Raw genomic sequence first — 23,751 nt, forward strand, 5'->3', positions numbered from 1 at the left:
GGAGCAAATGCCATGGTGACATCTCAGTGATTGATCCAGCCACAGTGCTGTGACCAAGACCTGTGCCCTCTAGGCCTTCCTCTGGCCTCCCTCAGAGGAGAGCTGAGGGTCTGACATGCAGGGCTCCAGGCCAGATTCAGCCAGTGCCCCTCTGGACCTCTGGCCGAGTCCTGTCTGCACAGTGAGGACATCAGAACTCGGTGACCAAAGGATCTGCACTACTCCTATGCTCCATGTGATTCATTTCTGAAGGGTACTTGGAACAAAGTCAGCCTCTCTGGACAAACTCCCAGATCTCTGGAACACTTTGGGTGGCCAAGGGTAAAAGTTGAGATGAGGTGGAAGGACTGCACAGTGTCTCTCTAGATCCTGGTCCTCACCCTTGGGAAAAACAAATCCAGGGACTGGATTCAGATGTACTTTTGACCATTCAGGGCTACACCAGGTCCCCTGAAAGTGCCAACTCACTGGATCTGGATAGTGGGCCGGCTCTCCAGGGTCAGAAAGCAAGGGTACACAGGCTTCCTAAGGACATAGGTCTTTCAGTGGACAGGTACCTGGGTCTGCCCCTGAACACGTCTTCAGTCCTAGGCATCAAGACCCCAAAGTGCTTTGCTCAAGTTAGGCCTCTTATTGCAAATTCCTGTCCTTCGAGTGCTGCCAGCTGGAATTGCCTCTGGGTTTCCAGGGCTCCTCATAAAAATCTGCTCAGCGGGGAAGACTGACTTCCCAGGTTTCCCTGGAGTGTTCCTCTGTTTAGGGGCAGACAGGTAGCCTATCCCTTCTGGATGCTGGCCACCAAGGCCTGCAGGTGTCAGCAGAAAGAGCAGAGGATTTGAAGAGTTGGCTCTTCAAATCTTGGCTCTTTCTCTGATGAGCTATGTGACCTTTGGCAAGTCTCTTAAGCCTTCAGAGACTTAGTTTTTTCCATCTATAAAATGGGAATTTTGGCAATCAATATCAAAGTACTTCGTACACAGGCAATAAACTACAGGTGAGTGTCCTTTTTCAATATATAGGGAGGGGGATATTCACTTTATAGTCACTGCCAGGAGAGAGAGAGGAAGAGCAGCAACTGTCCTGTCTTGCAGGGAAGAAAGGAAATCAATTTTTCCAAAATGTGGCAGAAAGATTAAATTTCATGCTTTTACCACTTGGGGGCACTCCAGATTCCAGACTCCAGCTTCCTGGGCCCCAGGCTAAGGAGAGGGAGGCAGGTAGAAATGGGGGAAGCTGTGAGGGTTGGCTGGTGACTGGAACCACCTGTACCCCTAACCCTGCCCACCAAGCTTGTGGCACTGGTGAGAAGCAGTGGAATGGGGTGGAGAGGGCTTTGCTGGCGCCATGCTGCAGCTCAAATGTCATGTGGGCACACCCCTTGTCCTCTCTGGCTTGCTGGACTTCCTAAAATGACAGGGCCCTTCAAGCTCTGACCTTCTGTCCAGCTCGACCACTGGGCCATCCAGTTTCTGTGGATGATGCTCATGGTACCTCCTGATGGATGCCTGTGACCCCACGTGTGCTCATCCTACCATAGGCACACGACTGCCTCGTTCTCCTGGGCTCAGTCCCTCTGCAGTGACTCCCCAAGCTTGGCCAGGCTTGTGGATCTCCGTCAAAGGAAGAGGGCGAGGCCAGCTGAACTGGGGCTCCGGTGCTCAGCCCGCAAAAGGGGTGCTGTGCCTGGGTTCTTCCAGACCCCAGCCTTTCCACACCTTGTTTTTGCCTTGGGGTCTGTCCTTGATCTTGGATTACATACAAGGGCCAGGAGAGGGTGCACAGCATCGAGTTTCAGTCCACAAGCCTGTGTGTGGAGTCAGACTGGAGGAAAAGAGGCCACAGACTGAGATTCAAATAGCTCTGCCACTTATGAGCAAGTCACTCTGCTTTTCCAAGTCTCAGTTTCCTCATGAATCAAATGAGAGAATCACCTTTTTCATGGGGTTAAACCAGATGATGGGTATGAAATTGCTTTGTGAAAAACTGAGGTACTAGATGTTAGTTTTCACATACTGGTACAGAATGAACAAAGGTAAAAAGGTAATTCCTAGATCTCCTTTCCCCTCCTCTGGTTCTGCCCCAGCCCATCTGGAGGCAGTGGGGTTCAGGGGAGCCTACTGGGGTGCCAGCATTCTGCTCACTTTGGGGCAAGTTCCTTTTCCTGCTATTAAATAGGACCAGTTTCTTCATTTGTCAAATGGGTGAAATAACTCTGACCTTGTCTTTCCCTCAGGGTCAGTAAATTAAAGGCTGTGAAGTGCTCTGAAGTCTATGAAGCACCTGACAAACACATATGTTTCCTATTATTATTATAATCATTATTATTATTTTGGCATTTTCTAAACATGACATAATCGAAAACAACCTTCACCCACCCTTACACAACCAGAGAGTAGGAGGAGGTATTTGCCCAAAAAAAGAGAAAAAAAAAAAAAAAAAAAGGATTAACACTGGAAAACTTTCTATTGTTTTAAAACAAAACCTTTTCAGCACCCCTGAGCAGACCGTTTAGAACAGCGGGGCTTCTCCTTACTGGTCCTGCATTTCCCAGGTCGAGGATGCTGCTGGGCTGTGAACCCCTGGGAACAGCCAGATAGCCTCTGAGGTCCTCCTGGCCCAGGGGTTTCCTGATTATTTCCTCCTTTAGGGAGACATGGGAGGTAGGGGTAGGGATATATCCACATATGCATGAATTTAAAATGAAGAGAGTTATTTGTAAGTTCTAAATGTCATCAATGATCCCATTTTGTTCAGTAAAATGTTCCTGTGCACGCCACCCCCACCCCTCCCCCGCCACCAAGCATCCCCGAAGGGGCTGCTAACCCCTCCAAGTGCCGGGTGCAGGGGGGCAGTGTTAGACAGCTGGGCTCCTGGCTGAGACCAATGGGGCCTCCTGACCCAGGGGTCCCTCTTCTCCCCAGAGAGTGCATGTTTCCTCCTCTCCTCTCAGGATGAGGGGCTACTGTCTTAACAGCATGGACTCCTTTTCAGCCAGTCCACCTGCTCCTCCAAGGGCTGGAGTCAGGTATAGGATGAGAGCTCCGGATGTCTTCACAGAATTTCCAAATGCTATTTCCTCATTTGCAATTTCTGTTCCCACCATCTGCCCCCATGTGACCTCGGCCAAGTCTTCAACCTCTGCCTTTGAAATCCATGGAGGAAAAGAGCAGAAACAAAAGCCCAGAGACTGTTCCAGAGCTCATCAGGTGTGGGCACTGCTGGCTTCATTTTTACAAAGCCAAGCCAATCCATCCCTAGGTAAATTTTTGTGGGCAACATGCCCCAGGCAGGAAGGTTGCATTTAATGCTAATTTACTGCAAGGTCTAGGGGAGTCCCTTCCTCTTCTCTGGGCCTCAGCTTCCTTATCTGTCAAATAGGGGAATGGATGAGATGATTGCTAAGGTCCCTTCAGTTCCATGAGTCGATGAAATGTTTATTGCTATTGCTTTTCCTTCACTATCCTGACCTCCAGAGCCACCAGCACCCACCTGGAATGTGGTTCCTTCACTTTGGCCATGAATGGCACAAGGTAACCAAGAACTTAGCCTGTCTGCCAGCGCCATGGACAGACAGGTGAGCCCTGGCTCTGGGAAGGACAAAGGGAAGGGAGAGAAATGCCACAGGTTTCCACTCTACTCAGGAGCAAGCTCCTCACCAGAGTGGATCCATGAAGGCGCAGAGGCCAAGGTCTAGATTACACTGGGCACCTAGCCTCCGAGGCTTTGGGAGGCTGGGATCCCACCATCCTGCAGCTGCTTGGCAGGTCTGAGGTCAAAAATCACCTTCTGAGGAAGTGCCAGGTCAGTTAACATCACTGTGCAAATTAGAGGGTCCGGGCCCAGACAATTTGGCCAGAGACCTTACAAGCCAAAGTCAGCAGGCAAGGGCCTCTCGACTCTCTTCCCTCTGCCTTCCCACAGTGCGCCCCTCCCCCCACCCTCCCTCAAGTTCTCCCAAAGAAAAAATCTGGTTTTCCCAGGTTCTCATCTGGGGTATTATTAAGCTGCTATGAACGCTCCTACCTAATCAGGTGGTTTTGTTCTTGGTCTGTTGCGATGGTTCTCAGAAATATCAGAAGATATTTCATTTGTGTCAGGATACAGCAGTGTCTTTAACTAATCCTGCTTGAGAAAAATCGAAAAAGAAACCATCCCTCAGAGATGTGGCTTGCTCAACAGTTCTGAGTTCCTACCCTAGACCCAAGGGTCACATCCACTATGCTCTTCAAAGGAAATCGCACCTGCAGCTGAACCACTGCAACAGACCCCACTCTCTGCCTGCCGCTAGACTAGGCTCCCAGGACTGAACGCTTGGGGGAGGAAAGGAACAGAGAGGATGTGCCTGGTCACGTAGGAGAAGGGTGGAGCTGGGAGGGCAGCGGCTCAGGGGGATGGTGGGGAGAGGCAGGAGATTAGAAAAAGCAGCTTTTACAAAAACCAAAAATAAAAACCAAAACCGTTAATGATGCATAAAGTGACCCTTGCACTTCCGTTGTCTCTTCTTGCAAATAGAGGTGGTGCTGCTAGGGAGCTGCTCCAGCACCTGTGTAAGACTTGAGTAGTTGCATACAATGTGTGACTCCGGGTCTAGGGGAGGAAGGGGAAAGCTGTTAGTGACAGCAGTATTCCTGAGGCCCTTCAGGGAGCTCCTGGACCCCTTCCCCTCATGCTGAGAGCCCTAAATGGAGTTGTCTGTGCCTTCCCAGTGGAGCGGCCCATTTCCCATCCAGTGCTGAGAGCTCTGGAGGAGGCGGCAAGGGAGACAAGGAGGCATGGCAGTGATTTTCAGTGACATCCCTGGAGCTCTACAGGTCACTGGCACTGCCTCAGGATCTGCAGAGGAAGGGGGAGCCTGGTGGTGAGGGTGACCTAGGGCTTCTGCCTGGCCCCAGTCGGAGCCAACATCTGACTGCGATAAAAGTTCATTGGAAGGATAGGCCCACAGTTAGAAGAAGTCTGAAGTAAAGAGTACAAAATTTAGTACTAGAGGATTGGAGTTCAAGTCCCAGGTTAGTTTTTACTAGTTAAGTGATACTAAACTATATATTTATCTGTAAAATAGAGCAACGATCCTTACTTCACAGAGCTACTGTGCAGATCATGAGATAACATATGTAAAGTATCTAGAATATATAGAAAATGACAGCTGTCATAAAGAGTGATACTGCTGAAGCTGGAGCAGGAAAGCGACTAGTAACTGTCACCTGCCCCTGCTGACAGCTGTGCTGGGCCAAGCCAGGGGCTGTGGGACAGTTCTGCTAGCTGGTCACCCTCCCACCTCGCACCCGGTCCCCACTCACTTGGATGGGTGCAGGCTTTACCAGTGCGGGGGCACATAGCTGTACGCAGGGGCCCCTTGGGCCCTGTATGTTGGCATGGAGACAGGGTGTGCCCCGATCGCGGTGTGCTGGGGTGCAGTCAGCAGGGTACCTGAGCATCCGGAAGGAGAAGAGCAAGCCTGATGAGGCCGTCCCAGGTGCTGGGGTGAGGAGGAAGGGCCGTGATCTCTCACAGCTGCTCCCCTCCCGCTCATGAGCTGCCGCCCAGCCCTCCCCACCTTGCCAGGAGCCATCTCCCGAGGGGAAACCTTCCTGATGCTCCAGGACAGCCAGTCTTCAGCGGCCTCCCTTCACTCTTCTCTGTGTGCCACTCTCACTGCACATCACACTGAGAGGTGTCTGCTGCTTTATGTGGCGCTGGTCGTCCCACTAACCTAGCTGTTCCTAAGGGTAGGCCTCTGGTTTGGTCTATCGGTATTTGGTCCCCAGGACCCAAACAATAAGGCTGGCACCCAGCAGATCTCCATCAGCTTGCTGACCTGATCCGGGGAGTGAGAGGCCTCAATGCTTACATAAGGGGCAGAGGAAAATCCCAACTCCCACCTCCTGCCCACTCAAGCCCTTGTACTCTCTTTCCCCAGAAGATGACCTCGCTGATTCTCTGAAAGTTGGGTCTCTAAAGGTTATTCAGGGCTCTCTTGTCTTCTCATGCTCTTCTTCTAGTGCCAACTCATCCAAAGACTTCCCCAAACCTGCTCTTCCTCTGGTGAAGTGAAGTCGCTCAGTGGTGTCCGACTCTTTGTGACCCCATGGACTGCAGCCTCCCAGGCTCCTCCGTCCATGGGATTTTCCAGGCAAGAGTACTGGAGTGGGTTGCCATTTCCTTCTCCAGGGGATCTTCCTGAACCCAGGTCTCCTGCGTTGTAGGTGGACGTTTTACCCTCTAAGCCACCAGGGAAGCCCGCTTTTCCTCTGGTGTCTCTCCCTAACTCCATCCTCGGGGCTTCTGGAGTAAGCCAGAAATGGAGAAGGGGTTCTCCTGGACTCCTGTTTCTTCCAAGACACGCAATTAGTTACTGGACAGGTCCCGAAGCTCCTGCCTGCTAAAGAACACTGCCCTGTGCCCTCCTGTTTGGAACTCTGCTGCTAGCAGAGTCCTAGCATCATCATCTGTCCTCTAAAGCACAGCTTTCCCCCCATGTCCCCTCGACCCAGCTGTCTCCACCTTGCAGTCAGAGAGAACGATTAGACAAACCTCTCTCTCCCATGCTTAAACCTCTCTGCTAGCTCCCTGTTACCTACGTATTCGAGACTCTCCACCACTTTATCTCTGACAACTGCTCCAGCCACCCTTCCAACTCCACGCTCTCATTTTCTAAGTGATTTATACCATGTCCATTCTGTGAATGTGCTTTACTCATGTTCTCTCCCCTGGACTGCCCTTCCCTCTTTCATCTCTCTGATTAGCCTCTGTTCACCTTTTAAGGCCTAGCTCACTACATCCTCCATGGTGAAATCTTCCACAGCCCTGTGGACAGAGTTAGAGGGTCCCTACAACTCCCAGGCACAGGATTCTTCATGTTATGCTACAGTCGATCCCATGACTGTGTTTTCCACTCTGTCGTGAGTTCCTGGAGGAAGGGAATGGACATTGACATAGATGCTGCCCTTACCTGCTGACATTGCCATGGTGGTGCCGGCCACCATTCCCATGGCCACGCCGTTGGTCCTGGGAGCGGCGACAGGCGCCGGGTAGATAGCAGAGGGAATGCTGTTGGGCTGGACGACCGTGGTGTGGTGGATGACATGGGGCTGGGCAGCATACACCGGCTGTGTATAGTAAGCTCCCTGGGGGAAGAGGGGCTGAGGTCACACCGGCTTTTGGAGAGGTGGGGAGAGAGGGGAGGGGAGCCTGTCTCAAACATTAAGCGATGGTGTCTGAGAATCTCTGGCCCAGGGCCACAAGGTCTGGGGCTCTGCTCGTGGAAGTACCGTGCTGGTGTGAATGCTGCCATTTTACATACTAGAAAAATGTCCTAAATGCAGAGCGCTTCCCCAAATGTCTCTTACTATATATTTCCTTTTAGGCAAAAAGGTTGACGATGGAGACAATGGTCTGAGGTGACACCCCACTGCCTGGATCACATGACAGCGTTCTGCCGTCACAGCCCACAGGTCTGCTGATCTCTGGGCAGAGTGGACAGAAGGCTTGGATCATCTTAATCCAGAGCTTCTCAAATGCTTCTACTAAATAATAACAAGAGCTTCTGACTGTGGACTGAGGTAGAGTGAGGGTGTGTTTAGGCTGTAAGGTTACTGCTTCAGTGACACAAGAATGACAGCTGATCAGAGCCACAAACTCTCTTTTCCTCCCCCTCCACCCCACCCACCCAGGCTTGTGGCTCCTTTACCTGCAGAAGAGGTGGACCCAGGCTTCTACATGAACTTACCTGGGCATACAGATTCTGCTGGGGGTAGGCACTTCTGATTGGATACATGGCCGTCTGGTAGGGGTTGGGTGAAGGGGAGTAGGGGGGCGGAGCAGTATTACTCTGGGTCGGTGGGACTTTGTATGGTGTCCCTGCAGTATATCCTGTACCAAGGCAATAAGAGAGACTTCCAATTAGTTGGCAGAACAGCATCGCTGGGAGGCAGCAGGTCCCAGTCACGACTCCCCAGACAAGCATGGGCTGAATCCAGGCTGGAAACACAGATGAGAACAGACAGAGTACAGGGCTCCACCCAGAGAGCCCTGGGCCCAGAAGCAGCTCCCTCAGTCCTGGTGCATAGGGCTGCATGTGTGGCATCTTTTGTTTCTCCATGTCTCAGGGCTCTGAGACACAGATAAGAGGCTGGGACCAGATGACCTCTTAAGGGGCCCTTGAAACTCGGACAGTCTAGGATTCTGAAACCTGTACCATGAGACAGGCAGGTACATGTGGACGGGAGACCCTCAATCTGCTTGCTCTGTACTGCACTCTCTCTTCTTGCTTTTCAATCTCTTCACTCAGTACCCTGGGGCATCTGCTGCGGCTGCTTCTGTCTTGCTTTCTCCCTTACTCTCTCTTTTCTCCTTATATCTCTCTCCCTTTATGAATTACTCTCCACCATACTCCTCCTCTTCCCTGTCAAGTTTTAAGGTGGAACCCTCAGACAAAACACCATTCAGAGATCCTCCTTTGGTGAGATGCTAAAAATCTTTGCTCTACATAGCTGGCTTTTCCTCCCCTCCTGGGGCTTGGAGGAGGGCCACCACTGCTTGAAAGACTGAAGTCAGGATAAAAAAGATTCACATCGACCTGGAACCCAGGCCACGTCTGGTCAGCAGGGTGGACAGAAGCTGGGGAGGGGGGCTGAGAAGTCAGGCTCCGAGAAGTTCACAATCAGCCATTCACACAAACTATGCTGCCTTTGAATTTCTGGAAAAGAGAGTCAGATCCTAAGTTCATAGGAAAAACTTGAAACATAAATCACTCAGGAACAAGGCTATGTCCTTAGAGAATCACAACATGGAATGATTCTATGGAAACTGAGCGATCATCAGGCAGCCCCACTCTCTGAGTTGAAGGGACAGTGCCAGGGGACCTTGGCTTTGGATCGCCAATGGGGTGTTGCTGGAGATTCTTCCCTGTGGTCCTCCATCCTGACTTAGTCTGGCTGACACATCACGAAACCTCTCTTAGCTTCAGGTCTTTTGCCTACAAGACACTCAACAAGGACCCATTCAGTAACATGGAGCTGTTTTTGTAAGAAGGAACTGGAGGCAGAGTAAAGAGGGTGCTTTACTGGAAGAGAAAGGGTCCAGGCTTCAGTCCAGGCTTTCCTCCAATTTACTGCCAAGTCTCTGGGCCTTAGTTTCTTATTTTGTAAAATTAGAAGGCTAAGAATGAAGATCTCTTCCTGAACTAAAATCCCATTGTTTTAAAGACACTGGGTCTCTTCTACCCTAACCCCCATTTAAAGCAGGCTGCCATACAGTCACAAATCTCTCTCAGGTCACACCACAGCTTGGGCATACCCTGATGAGGTACTCAGGAGGATGTGAAAGCTACTGTGTAGTTACCACACAAGGCACTACCAATAGGTGTCCTGTCCTCTTCCCTGGAATCATGCCATTTATCTTTCCACCTGTAGATTCATAGTTTGTTCTGTGAAAAACTGGAGAAGCTGATTTTGTGGTCAAACATGCTTGAGAAATAAGTAGCAATGAGGATGGAGTGGAGAAAAATACACTAATGAGAAGAGAGCATTGGTAAGAATTAGAAACTAACTGAAGTGGAGATGTGAGTCAGTTAAGGAAGAAGTCTACAGCAGATTCCTCCAAGATTCCAGACTGCACAGCTAATCATGAAATGTGGTCCCGGGAGAAGCAGATACTGTGGGGGAAGTCAAGGAGCGTAGGTTTGCACATGTCTAGGAGCTGTTTGAGCTGTATTTCAACCAGAGACAGTTTACTTGTCTGTAGAACAAAGGGGATTCTCAAGATGGGCATGTCCCAAGAGCATGGACTATGATGCTAAGGGAGCCTAATTGCTATTCTGCCCCCTTCCCCCAAAGAAGAAGAAGGTGGGAGAGAAAGGGAGAGAAGAGGGGAGGAGGGAGAGGAGGAGGAGAAATATAAAATAAAAGAGAAAGAGGTTTTATTCCATGACAGTGACAAGTTTTAAAGTAATAGGATGAAATGTGAATCTCAAAGGACAGGCATATGCAGGAGACTATTTCCAGATTTACCACAGGATCTTTTACTCATACTATTTACATTTGAAACATGCAAACCACAATTTGTGTGTGTGTGACTGCAGCTTGTTTTAGTAAATCAAGTTTTACTGTAACACAGCCATGCCCATTCATTTACATTCTGACTATGGCTGCTTTACTGGCTGAATGGTGGTTATGTCAGAGACCATAAGGCCTGAATACCCTAAAATATTTATTATCTGTCCCTTTACAGGAAAAGCCTGTTAACTCCTGACTTAAAGAAATAAAACACTATAGGGAGTCCTGCCAGAATGGAGAGCACCCCTCTTCCATGCAGGAGGGCAGGACACCCCCAAATCCTAAGAATCCCTATCTCTGAAAGCTATATAGCATAGGGTTATGGTGCTGAGCAGTCTGGAGTCAGACTGACTGCCTGGGTCTCCTACTTAACAGCTGTAGAATACATCAGTTTCATCATCTATAAAATGGGGATGATAATAATATCACTTACTTCATAGGGTTATAGTGATGAATACATTAATAAGTGCAAAGCCCTTAGAAGAAAGCCCGACACAATAAGAATAGTTCATATAGGTTACCTATTATTCCTTTCTCTCTCCCTGTAGAGAGAACAGTAAGCTTCCTGTCCTGGGAAGTGTACCAGCAGAGACTGATCTGAAAGCTAAACCATGACTTTCATGGTGGGATCCAACTTGGAACACAGACTTCAGGATTCTAAAATTTTTAACTTTAGTGGTTTAAAATGCCATGATTTTAAGATTCTTTAAAGTTAACACACCAGTGGTGCTAGACTCTCCTTTATGCTCCCAGACAATGTGTGCTCAAGTTCTATCCTCTGGGAAGCCTGCACTCACCTTCTGTGTCACAAGGACAACCACATCTCACAAAGTGTTGAGACTGTCCCTCTGAGGGAAATCAAGAGGCGCCCAGAGACTGCAGTAGAATTTGGTTTCTACATCTAAGAATAACCTTGTCTGAGAGTGTTTCCTTTCTTCATGTTATGAAATAGACACACATGAACTCAGAATACAAATCAGTTTAGCCTTGCCCATTTGTCCAGAGAGGTCGAGGGGGGAGAGGCGAAACTGCAGAGCTAGAAGACTTCTTAGAGAGCATCAAGACCAGCACAGATGTTTCTGCACAGAAGACAACGAGAGCAAGCAAGCGACTGCTGACGAGCACCCAGGACTCGGTGCTCACGAGCACCCAGGACTCGGTGCTCCCTCCTCGAACTACAGTCCCAAGTCCTGGGCTCCGTCAGTGAGTCACGTCAATTCTTCTCTTAAGGAATACGTTCATTGGACTAGATAATATCAGAAGATCTTTCCAGTGCTGATACTCTAAGCTGTGAGTATTTCAGTGAGACTTTTATGAGAAAATCCTTGTAGAGGACATTCCGTAACTGACTGACGGTCCTGTCCACACCTTTGAGGATCACTGGAAATTCCCCTGGGCTACCTCAAGTATCACAGAATTCAGGGTTTACTACTTTATGCACCTAAATTAAAGAGGAAAAAAAGCTGTTGGACTTCATACAAACAAAACAAAACCAAGTCAAAACAAAGACTCATTGATTTTGCTCAAATGAACTTAGACTCAACTCATCACTTGAGGCCTGGGTCTCCTGAAAAGAGTTCTACCTAAGTCTGAAGGTTACAGAACTAGGACTTTGGAATGCTATCCCTTAAGGACATTAGAGACTTGAATTCAATCCTCTCCAATTCAGGTGAAGAATCTAGAGCCCAGGGGAGCAGCAACGTTTCCAAAACTGTGCAGCCAATCAGTGCAGAGCTGGGCCCAGAGATCAGGGCTTACCATGCCCTGGGCAGAGTTCCTTTTGGATCATATGTCTGTCTCTGTAGTCCAATCTTGGGCATCTGGTATATTGGCCTTTGTGTCCCCATTTCATTAAAGGCAATATTGTGAGAGAAAAAAGGAATTCAGTCACTAGCAGTCCCAGCCCTGTCTTTTGAAAAAGGCTTTGTTTATGGTACCCTATTCTTTCTCTCAGGTTCCTAACCATATTTTAAAGTCCATCAAATAGGGTAATAAAGAGAGTGCGTATATTAGCAAGATAAAACCTTTTTAGCCCTCTCTTTAATCCTTCTGCACTGTCATAAATCTTTTTCAGCTGGAGAGCCCCTACCACTTTCAAATGCATTGATGCTCACATCAAGGATACCTTTTAGACTGATCGGTTTATTGACTATCAGATTTATATGTCTGGACAAAGCTCTATGTATGAGACTTGCCTTGACCCCCAAGTCTCCTTGTTGGCAGCTGAACAAGAGAGTGCTAAGTAGGAGGGAGACCTAATTACAAACAGGCTTAGCAAGTGTTAGTGAAATTAAACTGAATTTTTCAAAGGGTCCCGAGTTTTCTCTGGTATTAGAAGCCACAAAATCTGTGTGCTGGGAGAAACTCTGGAGGGATATGGGAGGACCAGTCAATCCTACCTCTATTTATAAATTATAAGAAAGGGGGTATGCCTTGGCCCTTGCTAGTGACTGTGAGAGCCTGTGAGAGGACAGTGGGCTATAGCTACTGGACAGTTCAGTGGAACTTCAGGAAGAGGTTAACATGGTGAAAGGCAAGGCCTTCTAATACAGATACTTCCCCGCTGTGGAAAGGACTGCCTCTGGAGGGAATGAATACTCCACACTTGGAGACGTGTGAACAAAGGCTAGTTGGCAGCTGGAGAGAAGGCCTCTGACGGGGTGGAGGATATTGGGTATATAGCACCAAGATGACCTAGTCTAGTCTCATTTTACCTTTGGAAAAAATAAGGTCCAAAGCATGGGAATTATTCAAGGTTACACAGAACCAAGTCTATAATCCAAATCTTTTGGTCTTCCACTCCAGGTTTCTTTCTGCTACATAGTAGGTGTGTCTGTATGCATGTACCTCCCTATGTGCAGATACAAGAGATGTATTATATGCCCGTGCACCTATATCATATCATAGGTTATCTGGAAAAACTCCCTACTGCTATTGTCTCTCTCTTAAAAAACAGTAAAATTAATCTCAAGAAAAAAGTCAGTAATAGAAACTTATCCTGGGTGAAACCTTTCTTCAGTTGTGCTGCATTGGGCATATTACCTTTCTGAGCTTCAGCTTTCGAAATAGAATAAAAATCCACCCAAATATCATGTAGATTAAATGAGAGGGTGATCATGAAAGCATGTTCTTCAAAAGGTGAGAGTTATGTTGTATAAACTAGTTTATGTTGACATGAAGGGGCAATGATAACTAAGGAAAAAATAACACTTTAATGAAAAACTTTAAATACAACATATTCTTCTAATTTACTTACTTAATAGAGTAATACTTCATTGAACCCCAGACCATGGGCCTAGTCTGCGACATCCCTCTGAGGGCCTGACCAGCCCATGTTGGCACAACTTAAGAAACAGGCGCTTACCACATGCAAAGCCAGCTATTCCTCTTTTGGACGGCTCCAAGAAAGCATGAAGATTTTCCTTACACAGAGTCAAAATGCCACTCAGTAATTTCTGAACACTGGCCCTCATTTTACCTAGTGGAGTCATTTTGTGTTAAAAATCAGAGGTGAAAGTGAAACCATCGGTCAATCCACTGAGCCTCGAGTGAATGGGACCCATCTGACCAGCCAGACCAATTTCCGGCCTCCACCAGGACCCCCTGCACTTACGTTGCTTCCATAGTGTAGCTTCCATGCAAGGGGCAGTGTTTCTTAAGCAAGGGGCAATTTTGTACAACAAAGCCACCTCCCAACTAAGAATTATCTGCTCCTGATGTCCACAGTGCTGAGGCTGAAAATCCTTGTGCTAGCTGGAGGAGGCCCCTCTGTCCAAAAGTCCACAAGCCTTTAAACTGCCCTCTGTCTTTTCCCCTGAAATGCAGTAACGGTCCTTCCCTCATCAAACTTATTGGCAGATGAGTACTTCCTTCTCTCTCCCTCACTGCTTTGTGTCTCCTCAAAGTGGGGTGCATGATTAAAGAGGATGATCTTTCCCTGTATGCTGCTGCTGCTGCTGCTAAGTCGCTTCAGTCGTATCTGACTCTGTGCGACCCCATAGACGGCAGCCCACCAGGCTCCTGTATGAGGAGGGCCAATTTTTCGGTGGGTAGGAGAGAGAACCTCTTAAAACATTGTCTTACAAATGTCAGTTTTTAAAGTTCCCTTTCCTTTCTTCCTAAGAGACAAATCAGTCCCAACCAAGGGGAACAAGGAAAGGAGGAGACAGGCTGTATTTACTGAAAGCCGCAGAGGATGCTTGGTAAGTTCGGTTCTCGGTCCCGGTGTCCACTGGGAGGTGGAAGGTGCCTTCAGTGCCACAGGAAGACGAGTTCTGTGGCCAGGCCTGTTTCATCAGCAGAGTTGCTTAAGGGAAGACACAAGAATGGCATTAGGCAGAAATAAGAAGTGGGCACCACCAATCACAGACACAAAGCAAGGGTCTTGGGCTGGACGGAAACATATAACCCAAGGGGCCCCGTTCAGACACACAGGATGGTTCAGCTTTTCTGAGATGGGTGAGTGGTTGGGAGGAGTGCTGAAATGAGCTTCTAAATGATTTGAAGCTGAGGAAATCTGACCTTACACTAATCAGGAGAGTTGGGATTTTCTACCCACTACTAAAAGCATGACAATGCTTATGAATACCACCTTCTACTGTCTGGCATTCTGGCCTAAGGCTCTGAGATATACCTTAGCCACTTTCTTGTTAATGTGTAGCAACTTGGAACCTCTGACTGCCTACTGGGCCAGATCAACTGAGTACTCCTTTTTCATGCCTGAAATCTCAGCTGGAGGTGTATTTAACAACTGCTTTCAAAGAGAGACCCCAGAATGCTAATTACCACCTGACGTGAACCTTGCTGGACTGCCATCTCTTGTAAAGGGACTGAGCTTTGGCAGCCTGGAAGGCACAGGCTGTCCAGCGGGACTCTCCCTGCAAACTCCTTCTCCTGTGCACCTAGCGGGGAGCAGGCAGACAGACCTCTGGCACACCCTTTGTACCTCCTGCTGCAGTGCTCCACCTGAGACATGGCCTCATGAATTAGAGACGAAATCTTCTGGGCCATCAAGAAAGCAACTGTCAACCTTAGAGCAGATGTGAAATAGAGATGAGGCCCAGTTTGAAAGAAATCTGCAGAGACTTTCCAGGCTGACTCAAAGCTCAGCTTGAGAAATTTGAAGGATGATGCTTCCTATGTTCTAGAAGTGGGGAGTGACTCAAAAAACTTACCTTCATGTGTCCTGTAGGGAGGGTGAGGAATACAGTTTCAAAGGAGGGGGCTGCTTAACGTTTTAGGTATCTCCCTTGATCTATTTTCAAACACTAGAGGAGAAATATTCCTGACCCAAATTTCTACTTACGACTAAAAAATGATTTTAGCAGTATCTTTTCCACTCAAATAAGGTCTTAGGAGTCATGGATATGGGGTGTTTTAAAGTATATTAGTATTGGCAACAGTTGGATATACTTGAAACATTTTAACAAGGGGCTGAGGTAGACAGGGTAGTAAGAGAAGCAAATTTGCCTATACTCTCTCATTCCATCAGGACAAGGATAGTCCACTCCAGACAGATTCCCATAAACCCCTCTGCCTGTCCAGGTAACTGGAAACGCCTTTGTGTCCTTCAGTCATCAAAATACTGCGGCCAGAGGAGGAGGTCAAAGACACTGCTGTTTTAGCTGAACCAAGGAAAAGAGTGTAGCTGTTCTGGGCTGATTCTGAGCTTGCATCAATGGCCCGCAATATATACAGCAGATGCTGAGAAATGAGAAGGAAATCATGGGCAGGGAAGTGACACTAAAAGGAGAATTCTGGTAGAAGAAATTGAGATCCAGCAGAATTCCATGCAGAGTCCAGGGCCTTTGCTAGACATTAGATCATGACTCTGCAGACAACACAGGAGGAGGGCAGTCAATTTTAAACAATTACCTTGAGTTTCTTTTCCTGAGGGGCGGGGATGGGGGGAGTGGTGGGGATTAATAAAGGAACCAATTAGTGTTGAAAAATCCTATTAAGATGGCTCCAAGTTTAGAACCTGCCACTCCACTTGGCTGGAAAGCCCTAACCACCTAAGTCAACTTCCTAAAAAAGTATAACACTCAGCTCTAAGAAGTCAGATAGAGCAAGCCCAGGCCCTCTGGACCCCACAGGAATCTACCAGAGGGCAGGAGCCTGAAATCTAACTGTGGAGAATTTGGATGTCCTATTCTGGTCCAGTTTCTAACCCAAATGGTGCATACTTTACCATAGTTTTAACCATAAACCAAAAGTCTGACATTAGCCTGAAGGACCATGTGACAAAGTCAGTCAAAATCAACCAGAGCACGACTGAGGCCTACACTGCACTCAGCACTGAGGGGAGTGCCACGGTGGACAGAAACACACGTGGGTCATGGGCACCGCACACAAGGTTATTTATGGTCTAGCTGGGGATGCAACACAGCCACACGCCAACCAGAGAGTGAACAAGACAGCATCACGCACAGCAAAATAATGCTCCAGGTTAGCCAGGAAAGAGGCAAGTGCGACTGTGCCTTTGATTTATGTGTTTCCCAACTGAGCCAGTGAACTACACTATACATGTTTGTGAAGAAGTGGATATTTTTTTCTGGTTTCATTATAAAGAACACAAAAACTAATATTTCTGTAGTTTTCTATATATATGAATCTATAATAATCTACATAACTGGATAAATATGAAGACTAAAAACAACAAATAGCAGCTGTCAATTTGCTCTCCTCATTAGATATACCATATGATCCTCCTTGTCCATGTACAATTCTAAAGTAACCTGCTGCTGGTAGCGATTCAGAACTCAGTTGTGGGATGAAGACAATCCAACTGAAGCTTTGAGAGGCATGGTTAACAGAGAAGGCTGCTCTGACAGGCATGCCTGCTCCTGGTGCCATAAAACGTAGCAACTCCTAGAAATGATCTATATTTTGAATAAATACATGTGTATATATTTGTCAAATATTATTAAGGTGCATGTGTGAGACTGGTGAAACTTTATGGAGTGCTGTATATGTACTATTCCTCAATTTAAAAAGAGAGAGAACCCGTGGCAGTGAAGGGCCACGGCCCAGTCACAGCATGCTGCCCACGTCCAAGTGCTGGGTTGTTCACATCCCTGGACACGGGGCCCTCACGCCCTCTGACACTTGAACAATCTGTTAAGCACACTTACAAGGAGGAGAGGCAGCAAGGGACCATCATCCTGAACAATGTAGTGTGTCAGGAAATCTGAGTTCTGGCCTGGGCTGTGCCACTTATTAGCTGTGGGACCTTGGGCAAGTCACTATACCTTTCTAAACTTCAGGTTTGTTGTCTCACAATGTGACAATAAATAACCACTACTTGATTGCTTGACAGCACTGATTGTGAGGATCAAAAATCAAGTATCCAGTCTCACAGTTTCTGATTCCGGGGCTTGCCCACTCCTCCACTCCCAGATGTGGCAGCTCCATGGAAGCTCTCATCACCTCCCTGAATTACTGCAACTGCTTCCTCACTGTTTTCAAACCTGCCAACTCCAATCTCCAAGCTGCAATCAGAGTGATATTTCTAAGACCTGTATCTAATCACAAAACCTTCTTTCTTAATATCCCATGGTCCTCCACTACCTAACTCCTTGTGTGGCACTTAAGGCCCCTCAAGATCTAGTCCTATGATCTCTCTAGATTCTTTTTGTTCTCGCTCTCAAACCCTACACGTCAGCCACATAAATCGCTCACCATTCCAAGACTATGCCAAGAAGCATCACTTCTCTGTATTTTTGCTCACACTGCTCACTCTTCCTGGCACATCTTTCCCCAGATGCTGCCTAGTAGACATTTACTAATCCATCAACCATGAGCTGAAGACTTGCCTCCACTATGAGGTCCTTTTCTCCCCCAATTTTTGACCATACTTCTCTTGTGTGCCCCATTTGTTTCACTATCCCAGTTCCTGTGTTTCTTAGAAGTTCCCTGCTGGTTTGTCTATCTCCCCTGTTAAACTGTGAGCTCCTTAAAAACAAGAACTCTGTCTTACTGAACTCTGCAACTTCAAAGGGCCCTGGCTTAGGGTCTGGAACAGAACCATCTGTGAAGAGAAGAGCTCCATACTACTCTGAATATTTCAGATGCTACAACTGGAGCGGAAAGGAAGCAGGAGTGCTTCTCTCACTTTCTATTTTGCCTTCTGTTCAAGTTCATATATTCTGAGACAAACAAAAATGATTCCTCATAAACAATAAGAGAAACAGGTCTGTGACTAGCAAAAATGAAATAATAAGATTTTAAGAGGGCCTTCTCTTAGCATTTAAAGGGACCTCAGAGATCATCTGGAATAAAACACTTTATCTATGGCCTGGAGATATTAGCAAATTGCCCAAGATCACGCAGTCTATAGCAGCATAGAGAGATTTTCACAGCTCATCTCCTAAAAGACGGGCCACACACAAATTCAATTTTCAACATCCAAATAATTCAAGGTTAAAAGTTGGGAAAGTGTGCAGAGACTTTACAAAAACATTGTCCTAAGCAGCCCAGGCAAGGGTGGTGAAAGCAACAAGTCCCCCCTATGGTCCCTTCCTGTCTATGACAAAAAAGGACCTAGTCAAGTTACACTGCTGGGACCCTCACAGGTGCCCAGGAGTTCCCCGTGGTGCCTTGGGCCTGGAGTCCACACTGCCCAGAGAATCCAGCTCTGGTCCCTGGTTTATTAGCACACTTGACCCTCACCTCTCACCATCTAGGAAAATGTCTCCAGATGAGCCAGAGCTCAAGATCTGGGCGGAGGGAATAGATGCATCTAAAGTCAACCAGGTCTTTAAACATGTGAGACTGCCAATGCAGATGGAAAAATCTGATCCTGGGCCAGACTCGCTTTTTTTGCGTTCTTACAGGCATAATCCAGGTATTCCTCCACAGGGGCTGCCACACAGCCAATGGAGGATCCATGGAGGCCCAGGGATTTTTGTTCATTGGTTTGAATTCAGCAGTCACAGGGTGAAGGTTTCTGACCTAGGTCAGATGGGACCCCGGAGGTGAGGAAAGGGAGAGACAGACGCCTTTTAGTGCCATGATCCTTCACTGCTGCCCTAGGGGACGGTTCATGTGTGTCTCCAACCCATGATTTTGCACCATCAGACATGTTCCTGCATGCTTTAGGAACTGCTGCTGAGCCACCTGGGGGAGCCCAAGCCTAGGGGATGGGATTTGGGGAGGAGAGGAGAGGGGATCTACTGTTGTTACGAGATAACACATTCATAGGCCATAATACAGATGAGGAAAAATAGCTTTCCTACCATAAGCTGAATGCAGGAACTGAAACTCTGTTGGATAGAAATGTTAGTTGAAATTACCACTAAGAATCTGTGCAAAGTAGTACATTGCAGTTACAAAAACAGACTTTGTCTCAAAATAGCAGTTTCCCCCAGGCTACATAAGAAAACTGTGAATGCAAAGGGTACAAAGTACCTCCACCCTGGAGAGGGTGACAGACTTGCCATCCAGGAAAGCCCACTCACTGGGGAGGGGTACCCTTTGGATGCCACGACATCTTCCAGGAAGCTGACCCATAGCTGCCTGGAAGTGCATATGTCCAAGTTCCTGCTCTTTGCTTGTTTATGCTAAGAATAAATTTCAGTTCTCCCAAGCACTGCAGAGGGACTTCACACATGACAGAGGTGGTATGTGCTGGATAAAAAGCTAAAGGTTAAGGGACAAAACCACCATCTTTGGTCTCTGAAGAGCTCTCTATAAACTGCTGGAGGGCTAGGACCAATGCAGGGGCACTTTATTCCCTAAAACCTCTGGGAGAGTGTGCTACTGTAGCAGGGGCAGACTGTGGGCAGTCAGACTGGCTTTGAATCTGAGCTCCACTGCTCTTTAGCTGTGCAACTTTGCACAAGTAATTTTACCTCTCTGAGAAAAACTGGAGACAAGAATCTCTAACTCACAAAACTGTAGGGAAAAAAAATTTTTTGTGACAAGACCTGCATGGTGCCTGGATCATGGGAGGTGTTCAGAAAACACAAATTCCTTCCCCTTCCCAGGTTCATCATATGCACAATGGGAATAATGTATCTAGTCTAGAAGGCTGCTATGAAATCAAGTGCGACAACAGATGACAATGATTTATAAAGACTTTTTTTGTGAGGAGGTATTTCATTTTTATCTGTTAGTTATTCTGTTTTTCCTTTCACTTCATTTTCAAGTCAGATTACCATTAATATGACACATCCTTTGGTCTCTAGATTCTGTAAAGAAGTCTCTGTTGGCTACACCTCCTGCGGGGCCAAATTTAAGGAAGAGCCCTCAATTTGTTAGAGCTTGGAAAAAAGCTCCAAGTACCCAAGCTGCTTTCAAAACCAATGAAGGAGTGAAACATTTCCCTGCATTCTGGACAGATGACATTGTAGGGTACTCAGTGCTGCTAAAAATAGCTCTTTTTTGAAGCAACTTCTTTGTCTCCTTGAAGAAGCTGAGAGAAATTTCAACCTGATAGCCTGGCCCCCCTGCAGGATTCTATCCTGCAGCATTTCTCAGCATCACAAATGGCAGCTCTGGCAGGAAGCTGAGAGCACCTACAACATCTTCGCTGTCCTTGAGTCGGTGCCTCCACCACGGTCAACAGACCTGGAAACACAGAGGCCAGCCTCCCACCGTATGCCACAGACCAGCTGTGTGCATATGTAACTCCAAAGACAACAGGATCTGCCAAGGTCACACCAGAATCAGTAGCAGAGTTAGTGCTACAACCCTGGTCTTCCAACTCCCAGTTTGGGGCTTTCTGACACAGCATGCTAATACCACCCTGTGTAGTGGACTGTGTGGGTTTCTGAGAAAATGATTTAGTCAGAGCTTAGAAATATGCTGATTTTTAAAAATACAAATTGGGGAAAATCAAGTTAGATGTGGGTTGATATTTTGTATGCATTAAAATTAAAACTTAATCAGTACTTTATACACGCTAGGAGCTTTCCAATCTATCCATTCTCCCCCACGCCGCCATCCCAGTCTCAGGTTTTTTCTATCTGCTCTCCCTTCCCTCTCTCACCTGACTGCTCTAACATCTCAATTTCTCTCTAGTTAACTGCAACTATAATGTGGTTAAGAGTGTATGCGGATGTGGTGGCTGGATGCCTGGATTGGGATCTTTGGGCTAGTTCCATTAACTTCTCTTAAGTTTTAGTTTTCCCACTTAGAAAAATGGGAATAACACTAATGACCTCAAATGTCTGCTGTGATATAAAACAAGTTAATACCCATAAAGAGCTTAAAATAGCCCCTGACACACTGGGACCATTCAACAAATGTTAGCTATTTATTCCCTGTCCTTCTGCTTTCTTGGTAAACTGATCCTAAATCTATCATCAGAAGTTTGGAACATTATGAGAGAATATCCCAGGGCTGGGGGAGAGCCTTGAGAAACACACAGTCTCCACCTCAGTTGCACCTCCAATGTTACATGGCCGTATTACTGCTCAAGTCTCCTCTCCTACCTTTCACAGTAAGGCTCATCCCTGACCTCTCTCGTTGAGAACACTCCCTCTCTCCTTGCTCACTTGTCTCAGCAAATCAAGATCAGGAGATAAGAACTCTGCACTTCCCACTAGACAAGTTATTATTAGCACATCCACCTGTGACCTTTCCTTTACTCTGAGAGGAAGAGCTGCTCTTCCATGGGAAGCACCCCATTCCATTAGCTTCCCAAAACAAATGAGAGAATCGAGCTATGGACTTCCCACACCATCACAGCCTCCTTGGAAGCCTGGCTCTGTCTGACACTTGTTCTTCTGTGTCTCAATGTCCTCTCCACTTGCTCCTTCTCATCAGTACTTATTTAATGTTCATTTCCAGAAAGAACAAAAACAAAAACCCCCATTTAACCCTGTCTCCCCTTCTACTCAATCCTCCTCCATCCTCCTTTTGCTAGTAGCCAAGACTCCAGTACTCTTGCCTGGAAAATCCCATGGATGAAGGAGCCTGGTAGGCTGCAGTCCATGGTGTCGCTAAGAGTCAGGCATGACTGAGCAACTTCACTTTCGCTTTTCACTTTCATGCATTGGAGAAGGAAATGGCAACCCACTCCAGTATTCTTGCCTGAAGAATCCCAGGGACAGAGGAGCCTAGCGGGCTGCCATCTATGGGGTCGTACAGAGTCGGACACGACTGAAGCGACTTAGCAGCAAGCCTCTTGTAACTGGAGGCTCCATCTGCCAAACCCACTCCTTCACTCCAGCCTCCCCTCCCCGACCACTTCCACAGAGGTCACTGATGGCTTCCTGACTATGAAGATAACGCGTCTCCTTCACCTTGGATCTTACCTGACCTTCTACACTACTCATCTCATTGTGTTTTAGGCTGGGTAGTTTACCAAGACAATTCACAGATTTCATAGCATTGAAATCATTTCTATACTATAAGATTAGTATCAAAACCACCATGGTTTTTAAGTATGATGGAACTTATCAAATTGGATTAAGTCTTTTATAAAAGAGAATTTCTGTAGTTTTCACTGCTTCTGCCTCCTAGTATATGTTTTTTGGGAAATATATACCTTATTGATTAAAGTGAGTATAGAATAAAATATCTGTGGTGAGATATCATTAGAGATTTTTTTTTGAGCCTGTGTGTCACTGTTCCCCTCACAAGCTTTTTGAGGGCAATGACTGCAGTTTCACAAATCTGAATCATCTATAGGGTCTTCCAGAGTGCCCTTGGCATAGCAAGGGCAAATGGAATAATGTACCTATGTAAACACTTTAGGGATTAACATCACTTATTTGCATAAAATGGTTCTTATTTGCCAAAAAAAGAGCAGGGCTCATGATATGCATGTGCATGTGAGTATAATATGATCATGACATTAACCCTACTTTAGGAGGGGCAACTGAGGCTCAGAGGTCAGGAGACTTTAAGATTGCTAATCTAGGAAGTGACAGAGTCAGAATGCAAATCTAGGTCTTCTGACACAGCCCATGTTTGTTTCATTTAAACATCCTGGAAGAAAGGGAAGGTCAGTGGGGTGAATCCTGGATTGGCACCAAAAATCCTGAGACCAAGAACCCTTAGATCTTTCTAGTCCATATGTTACTGTTGATTCGTTGGGTAAGTTGGATAAAACACTGCTTTTCTCTGCATTGTCAAGAGAAGGGACTGAACTGGAGGCTCTCTAAGGCCTTTTCAAGCTTTCTGACTTTAGAATAATAATTACTAAACATGAAAATGAGGATATTATCATGACATTCAAGGACTCTCCAAATCTGGCCCTCGAACATCTGTGATCCAGATTTTGGACTGCCCTGCCCAAGAGCCTATGCTTCAATCATTCTCACTACTTTGATGTTCTTCAGTGTCATTCCTCCCATCTCCGTGCTTTTGCCCAGGTTCTACTCCATCTAGAATGCCCAACTTTTCCTTTGTATGTTTAAAAAAATGCCTCTCAGCAATAACAACAAAACCCAACCAACTAAAACAAACACACAAAAAAGAATTCCTCCTAACAACAACAAAAAACCCTCCACCAACCAAACAAAAAAGAATGCTTCTTACCTCTCTCTCAAGTATCCACTGCTAAATCCTCTGTGAAGCCTTCCCCTACACTCTGAACCCCAAGCAGAGGATGTTCCCTCCTTTGCTTCCTCTCCTCTTATATGTATTCCTTTGACAATATTCATCACACCATACAGCCAGGAATTTGTTTACATGTCAGCTCCTAAATCAACTGTAAGCTACTTTAGGCAAAGATAATATCCTTCCT

General features: G+C 46.8%; 1 protein-coding gene across 3 annotated transcripts in view; it reads right to left on the reverse strand.

Moving 5' to 3' along the window:
- Positions 1-5,317: 5,317 nt before the first annotated feature.
- The window catches only part of FAM168A (family with sequence similarity 168 member A), a 64,480-nt gene continuing 46,046 nt past the window's right edge, over positions 5,318-23,751 (reverse strand). The window contains exons 3-7 of one of the 3 annotated variants that reach the window (XM_068989234.1): positions 19,292-19,318; positions 14,236-14,361; positions 7,730-7,872; positions 6,953-7,127; positions 5,318-5,430 (exon numbers count right to left, since the gene is read on the reverse strand). In XM_068989234.1, the coding sequence (XP_068845335.1) occupies positions 5,318-5,430; positions 6,953-7,127; positions 7,730-7,872; positions 14,236-14,361; positions 19,292-19,318 (584 nt within the window). The remainder of the gene's footprint in view (positions 5,431-6,952; positions 7,128-7,729; positions 7,873-14,235; positions 14,362-19,291; positions 19,319-23,751) is intronic. The other 2 variants (XM_068989233.1, XM_068989235.1) reach the window with 2 other exon arrangements.

This window comes from Capricornis sumatraensis, chromosome 16 (genome assembly GCF_032405125.1).
Source record: "Capricornis sumatraensis isolate serow.1 chromosome 16, serow.2, whole genome shotgun sequence".
NCBI lineage: Eukaryota > Metazoa > Chordata > Mammalia > Artiodactyla > Bovidae > Capricornis > Capricornis sumatraensis.